The 8,108-nt window shown below is 46.7% G+C and overlaps 1 protein-coding gene across 4 annotated transcripts in view; it reads left to right on the forward strand.

Moving 5' to 3' along the window:
- The window catches only part of ALDH18A1 (aldehyde dehydrogenase 18 family member A1), a 50,865-nt gene extending 44,005 nt beyond the window's left edge, over positions 1–6,860 (forward strand). For all 4 annotated transcript variants that reach the window (XM_057531175.1, XM_057531174.1, XM_057531173.1 and 1 more), the window contains 3 exons: positions 46–232; positions 1,254–1,349; positions 5,828–6,860. In XM_057531175.1, coding sequence (XP_057387158.1) covers positions 46–232; positions 1,254–1,349; positions 5,828–6,009 — 465 coding nt within the window. In that variant the 3' untranslated portion in view covers positions 6,010–6,860. The remainder of the gene's footprint in view (positions 1–45; positions 233–1,253; positions 1,350–5,827) is intronic.
- Positions 6,861–8,108: the final 1,248 nt, after the last annotated feature.

The raw sequence follows: 8,108 nt of genomic DNA on the forward strand, positions 1-8,108 counted from the left end.
CTCTCTGCTGTGTTTATGTTGTTGCCCCGACTTCCTGTGTCCCAGGTGAAGATTCACGCAGGCCCCAAGTTCGCCTCCTATCTGACCTTCAGCCCCTCCGAAGTGAAGTCCCTCCGAACTGAGTACGGGGACCTGGAACTGTGCATTGAAGTGGTGGACAGCGTGCAGGAGGCCATCGACCACATCCACAAGTACGGCAGCTCCCACACGGACGTCATCATCACAGAGAATGGTAAGTGTGCAGGGGCTGCAGCACACGGGGTCTGCGTTTTCTGCCTTGATCTCCAAGCTGACCCTGCTCCTCCCGGCCCCTCTTAGCCTGCAGGAGAACGTAATCTCAGTGGACTGATAACAGTGCCTGGTGTGGGCGGCACTTGCTGGTTTGCTGAGTGCTTTTACATCTGTTATCTCGCTGTGTTGTCACAGTGGCCCCGAGGGAAGAGGCAGGGAAGAGATGATTCGCTCCACTTTAAACATGGCTCACTCTGTGTCAGAGGCGTTACCATTTAGTCCATGCAGCAATCTTTACAGGTTGCTGGAATAAACCCATTTTACAGCTGAGGAAATCAAGGCTCAGGAGGTTAAGCACAGAACCAACTAGTTTTGGGCAAAACCAACTCTCCACAGTCACTCACTCCCTCCACAGGTGAGCCTGGGTGTCAGGCATGGAGGCCCGATGGTAAAGGATGCCAGCATGGCCCCCTCAGGGAACTTCCAGTCAGTTTACTGGGGAATCGCAGCACCACCAGTGAAAACAGTTAATACTTGAGCACTTGCCATCTGCTAGGCTCTGGGATGAGTGCTCCATGGCTGTCGGTTCATTTTACCCTCTCTGCAAGCCTGGGAGCTGCGTAATATTGTCAGTCCCCATTGTACTCAGGCACAGAGAGGTTCAGAAGCCTGTCCACAGTCACCCAGCTGGTGGGTGTGGAGTTTGAGTTGAGACTTTGGCATTTGACTCAGAGCCTATAAACAGATAGTATAAACAGGCCATTGCAGCACTGAGGGTACGTCTGCAGGGAGATCTGGATTCCAACCCAGTCTTTCCCAGGTACCTACTCCTTCAACAATAGGACTGATGAAGCTGGTTTGCTTTCTTTCTGTTTTAGATTTTTCACAAGTCTGCATGTTTAATATGTGGGGAAGCACCTCAGGGGCCTGGGCCCTGCCCCAGTCAGGCCCTGTTGAGTGGCTGGAAGCAGGGGTGTTCTCCCTGGGCCATCCTAACTCAGTTTCTTCCCTTTATGCTGCAGAGAAGACAGCAGAGTTCTTCCTCCAGCACGTGGATAGTGCCTGTGTGTTCTGGAACGCCAGCACTCGCTTCTCTGATGGCTACCGCTTCGGACTGGGTAAGAAAGAGTCTGGTCGGCGAGAAAGGAGTCCCTTGTGAATCACTGTGTGGCCCCAAGGAGCATGGTGAGGGTGGAGGAGACACCTGGCCTTTACAGTCACATGCATGATCAAGATGATGCAGACAGGCCGAGGGAAGGTTGGTTTATGAGAGAGAATGATAACAGCTACCATGAACTGGTAGAAGTCCTGTGTTCTAGGCATTTCACATGCTAAGAAGGTAGGTACTTGTATTTCGTTTTTCATAGATGAGGATACTGAGATTCAAAGAAATGAAGTAACTTGCCCAAAGTCATGCAGCTGGTGTTCAGACCCAGACTTCCGTGAGTCCAGAGCCTGGACTCTGCCACGTACAGCAGACCACAGTGTGTCCGCATGCATGGGTTATGACAGGTGTGCATGCCAAGGTCCCGTGAGAGCACTGCCGCTGCAGACTTACTCCTTCAGAGGGACACAGCCAGGTTGCCTCAGAGCTAGGAATCCACCCTGAGGACAGGACAAAAGAAGGTGTTAGTACCTATGCTGGGCTGACGTATGAGCATCAGAAACAAACAGGTAAGCCCAGAGGTGCCAGGTTGACTTCTAAAGCAGACTTTGAAATAAAAAGCTTCAGGAAGACACCCTCCCCGCTTCCATCGTTAGTTGTAAATTCTCCATCCCCCAGTAGTATAAGGAGTCCTCAGACAGTCGCCGGCTTTCAGGGGCACCACTTTACGAAGCTCCGATAAGGCATTTATAGCACATCTGAGAATTACTTCAACCACTTAAAACATTTTAATCCCCCTGGACATTTGAACAGAGAACTGCCTAGAGAAATAGTTCTCACTGAATTGTTAAAGGTTACTAAAGGGAATTTTGCTCAGTTATTCTTAGTCATTGGACTCTTTATTTTTAGTTCCCTGTTTCTGTTGTGTTGGGGTTTGATTTAGTTATCACATCACTGGCACTGATCTTTGTATTCCCTGTTCTTTTTTTTTTTTTAATCGGTCATCAATTTTATACACATCAGTGTATACATGTCAATCCCAATCGCCCAATTCAGCACACCACCATCCCCACCCCACCACAGGTTTCCCCCCTTGGTGTCCATACGTTTGTTCTCTACATCTGTGTCTCTATTTCTGCCATGCAAACCGGTTCATCTGTACCATTTTTCCAGGTTCCACATACATGCGTTAATATACGATATTTGTTTTTCTCTTTCTGACTTACTTCACTCTGTATGACAGACTCTAACTCCATCCACCTCACTACAAATGACTCAATTTCGTTTCTTTTTATGGCTGAGTAATATTCCATTGTATATATGTGCCACATCTTCTTTAACCATTCATCTGTCGATGGGCATTTAGGTTGCTTCCATGACCTGGCTATTGTAAATAGTGCTTCAGTGAACATTGGGGTGCATGTGTCTTTTTGAATTATGGTTTTCTCTGGGTATATGCCCAGTAGTGGGATTGCTGGATCATATGGTAATTCTATTTTTAGTTTTTTAAGGAACCTCCATATTATTCTCCATAGTGACTGTATCAATTTACATTCCCACCAACAGTGCAAGAGGGTTCCCTTTTCTCCACACTCTCTCCAACATTTGTTGTTTGTAGATTTTCTGCCCATTGTCACTGGTGTGAGGTGATACCTCATTGTAGTTTTGATTTGCATTTCTCTAATAATTAGTGATGTTGAGCATCTTTTCATGTGCTTCTTGGCCATCTGTATGTCTTCTTTGGAGAAATGTCTATTTAGGTCTTCTGCCCATTTTTGGATTGGGTTGTTTGTTTCCTTAATATTGAGCTGAATGAGCTGTTTATATATTTTGGAGGTTAATCCTTTGTCCATTGATTCATTTGCAAATATTTTCTCCCATTCTGAGGGTTGTCTTTTCGTCTTGTTTATGGTTTCCTTTGCTGTGCAAAAGCTTTGAAGTTTCATTAGGTCCCATTTGTTTATTTTTGTTTTTATTTCCATTTCTCTAGGGGGGGGATCAAAAAAGATCTTGCTGTGATTTATGTCAAAGAGTATTCTTCCTATGTTTTCCTCTAAGAGTTTTATAGTGTCCGGTCTTATATTTAGGTCTCGAATCCATTTTGAGTTTATTTTTGTGTATAGTGTTAGGGATTGTTCTAATTTCATTCTTTTACATGTAGCTGTCCAGTTTTCCCAGCACCACTTATTGAAGAGACTGTCTTTTCTCCATTGTATATCTTTGCCTCCTTTGTCGCAGATTAGTTGACCATAGGTGCGTGGGTTTATCTCTGGGCTTTCTATCTTGTTCCATTGATCTATGTTTCTGTTTTTGTGCCAGTACCATATTGTCTTGATTACTGAAGCTTTGTAGTATAGTCTGAAGTCAGGGAGTCTGATTCCTCCAGCTCCATTTTTTTCCCTCAGACTACTTTGGCAATTTGGGGTCTTTTGTGTCTCCATACAAATTTTAGGATGATTTGTTCTAGTTCCGTAAAAAATGCCATTGGTAATTTGATAGGGATTGCATTGAATCTGTAGATTGCTTTGGGTAGTATAGTCATTTTCACAATATTGATTCTTCCAATCCAAGAACATGGTATATCTCTCCATCTGTTGGTATCATCTTTAATTTCTTTCATCAGTGTCTTATAGTTTTCTGCATTCAGGTCTTTTGTCTCCCTAGGTAGGTTTATTCCTAGGTATTTTATGCTTTTTGTTGCATTGGTAAATGGGACTGTTTCCTTAATTTCTCTTTCAGATTTTTCATCATTAGTGTATAGGAATGCAAGAGATTTCTGTGCATTAATTTTGTATCCTGCAACTTTACCAAATTCATTGATTAGCTCTAGTAGTTTTCTGGTGGCATTTTTAGGATTCTCTATGTATAGTATCACGTCGTCTACAAACAGTGACAGCTTTACTTCTTCTTTTCTGATTTGGATTCCTTTTATTTGTTTTTCTTCTCTGATTGCTGTGGCTAAAAATTCCAAAACTGTGTTGAATAATAGTGGTGAGAGTGGACAACCTTGTCTTGTTCCTGATCTTAGTGGAAATGGTTTCAGTTTTTCACCATTGAGGACAATGTTGGCTGTGGGTTTGTCATATATGGCCTTTATTATGTTGAGGAAAGTTCCCTCTATGCCTACTTTCTGGAGGGTTTTTATCATAAATGGGTATTGAATTTTGTTGAAGAAGAAACAGCACACTTGTAAGGGCTGAGGTGCCCAGCTTTCAAGTGAAAGTCCAAGATGGGGGAGGAGCAAAGACCACTCCATTGTCTTTCCATCAGCCGCTCAGAGCAAAAGCTCAGACTCTGCTTGGGTTAAATTCCTGTGAAATGCATGAATAACAGTAACAGATAATATTTATTGAGCATTTACTATATTTCCGGCACCGTGCTAAGTGCATCACATGCATTATCTCACTTAGTTCTACATAATGGATTCTATTATTTTCTTCCTTTTCCAAAAGAAAAAATTGAAGCAAGAGATGGTAGGTAACCTGCCCAAAGTCATGTGGTCTCTACGCTATTAACCCAGAATTTGAAGCCAGTGGTCACCATCTCCTTGCCAACCACTGCCCCAGGCACCTCTGCATTCGGGTCCTTGCTTGGTCCTCTCTGCCTGCAGCGGCTCTCCACTGCTGTCCCCTTGGCCGGCTCCTTCTCATTCAGGTTTCAGCCAAAGGCACCTCCTCGGGGAGGCTCCCACTGACCACCCTATCCAGGGTGCTGCCGCCCTGCCGCACAGTCTCTGTGCCAGCACCCTTCACTGCACCCCATCACCACATGGAATTATTTGTTGAACTGTTCTTTGGCTGCCTTGCCCACAAGAATACAAGCTCCATGAATTGCATCAGTTGTTCACCACTTCATCCCCGGGTCCCAGCCCAGTGCCTGCTCAGTGAGGTTGTGATGAGCAAAGGAGCCCTGCCTCAACTGCACACGGTGCAGAACACCAAGCCAGACCCGGGAAGAGCCCCGGTGCCCCGCGTCTGAGGCGGGAGCAGGAGGGAGGAAAAGGAAAAGTACCCTTTGGTGTAGTCAGCAGCCATCTCATGAGCACCTAGGAGCTAGGCGTTCTAGGGAATACCTAGAACATGTCCCTTACCATCTAGGGTTTAAAGGATACTCGGGGAGATGAAACCTCTGTACACTGTCGTACACCTGAAACAATACCCAAATGTCAGATGATGGTACGCAATCCAGGCACAAGACAGATATCGGAGACAGCACTTGTAGTATTGTCAAAATGGATTGGGTATAAAATACAAAAGAGAGGCCCACGGTCAGGCCCCTTCCTCTTTTATTAAAGAAGGGGTCTGACCATGACTCACAGCAAGCAGAGAACATGTTTATGGGGACAGTGGACGTCAGGCTAGCCCAGGGAGGATGGGTCAGGAGAGGGCAGAGAGGGGGCGCCAAGTGAGGAGAAGGAAGAGACGTGGGCCTGGCGGGCGGTCCGGAAGCAGAGGCTGGGAAAGCCATGTCCTCATCCGTGCTTTTCCACAGGAGCTGAAGTGGGGATCAGTACATCTCGAATCCACGCCCGGGGACCAGTGGGACTGGAGGGGCTGCTTACTACCAAGTGGCTGCTGCGAGGCCAGGACCACGTGGTCTCGGACTTCTCCGAGCATGGAAGTTTAAAGTACCTTCACGAGAGCCTCCCTATTCCTCAGAGAAACACCAACTGAAAGCATTCAGAGGAGAGCCGGGCATGTTCCGAGCGGTCTTCACAGTTAAACTCATCTTAAGCCTCTCGGGGGGTGAACCAGGTCTTGTCTCCCACCTCCTGGAAGGGCCTGCCTGTTGGAAAGTGCCCCTCAGCATTGATGGGCCATGTGGTAGCATCAGCCTGGGCGAAGGACTCGCTTTCCAGCTCACCCTTTTCTTTCTTTCCTTCTAAGTTAGCAAATAATCGCTCTGGTTAGGGATTTTGCTTAATTGCTAGAGGGGGACTTTGCCTCACATAGTGCAGTTCCCTTCCATGATAGAAACAGAAAGGTGCGGTTTCCCCACGTAAAAGGCAATGGAAAAATCATGGTCACTTTTTACCTTTTATCACCTCAATGAGGTAGAGTCTCCCTTGGCATGTGGTTGTTATGAGAGCCAGTCGTACCTGGTAAGTCTCCACATTTCATTTCTTTCACACTCTTAGTCGTCTTCAAAAAGGAAAGATTTGGAATTTAGAGAGAGGCAGCTCTTTTTAGCATTCTCATTAGAAACAATCACAAAAATGGACTGCATCATTTCCACTAGGAAGACTGACCTTTTGTATTTATTTGTGGAGTAAATATAAATAAGCATTCCAGATGCTGTAAGCCTCTGGATCCAGGAGCTCGGCACTACCTGTGACATGGTTGGAACCTGGAGCTGCAGACAGGAGGTACAAGTTTCAGGATGAAGGACCTACAGCCATTGTGCTTGAAATTTTTATATGAATTATTTTGTCATCCTATCCTCTCCCTCCAAAACAAAAATTAGAGGATTATTTTAATACTTTGGATTCTTGCCCCCTTTTTGAGAAATAAAGTTCTTATCAGAAGCCTGTGTGCATGATTTAAGCTTTCTCCATCACTTGTTGTTACCCTCTTCCTTTTCCCTCCCTTGTGGCCCTCACACTCTGCTGTTACGCAGTCTCTTCTCTGGAAGTTGGTTGAGGACAGAGGCCGTCTGCCTCAACAGTATCAGTGGAAGCAGCACAGGCAGATCCCCACGGGAGGGACTCAGGCTGAGAGAGAGGAAAGGAAAACATGATATGAAGCCCCAGGAGCTTAGGGACTAAAAACACGGTGATGGTCTGAAGTTCGTGGGTGTGACTGACATGAGCGTGCTGTCCTTGTGCCGGGTCCACACGGCGTCCACGTGGATTGTTCTGCCCTTCGCATTGCCTCAGGATCGCCTGCTTCAGTGACAGCCCTAAGCCCTCCCTGCCTCCCTCCGTCCTGTTCTTAAGGTCCTTGGTGCCTGACAGTCTGCAGTTGAAAGATTTCTTGTCTCATGGGGGCCCTCCCAAAGGAATAAGTACTGACTTACATGTTTCTTTTTATCCTCTGAGGATGTTTTATGAGCACAAGAATTATGGTGTCGTGGGGAACATGTTCCCGGCTGGCTCCAGGCCTTACCTCTCATCCAGACCCTTACATGGTCGGCCACGTTACCCTGCCTGCCCCGCCCTCTGAGTGGGGAATTCTGGCATAGCTTGCCTGAAAAGGCAATAAACAAAGTCCTGCCTGAAACTCTATGGCAAATACCACAATCAGCTCCCAACCACACAACAAATGCCCCTGGAATTGAAAATAGAAAGTGACCCAAGAAGGCCAAGCCCTCGGGGAAGACTCCACTGAGGAGGCAGACCTGGAGCTGGGCCCTGAGAAAGACAAGTTGTAGGGTAAGGAGAGGCCAGAGCATTCAGGCAGGGGACTGGGGAAGCAAAAGCCAGAGGTGGGGATGAAATGCAGGTCTGGGGAGCAGTGAATATGCCAGTTCGGGGCTGAAGTTCATGTGGGTAAACAGGAAGGTAGTACATCCAAGACATCTGAGAGATGTAACCTCTACCGCAGCCACCCTTCTTAGGGCATGGGATGGGGGTGAGTTTAGTGCAGAAAATGCAGCTAAAGCTCAGTCATCCAACAAGTCCATTCTCCCTATGCAGCCACCTCGGTCCTTAGTCCATTTCTGCAGAGAGTGTGGGCCACCAGATTCTCCCTTTGTCCACCAAAAGCAGAGAGATTCCCAAAAGAAGACCAGGAGGCAGCCGTAGCTTCACAGGGACCCCCACCCAGGCAGTCTT

The sequence above is a fragment of the Balaenoptera acutorostrata genome, chromosome 16, assembly GCF_949987535.1.
Source record: "Balaenoptera acutorostrata chromosome 16, mBalAcu1.1, whole genome shotgun sequence".
NCBI classification, from domain to species: Eukaryota; Metazoa; Chordata; class Mammalia; order Artiodactyla; family Balaenopteridae; genus Balaenoptera; species Balaenoptera acutorostrata.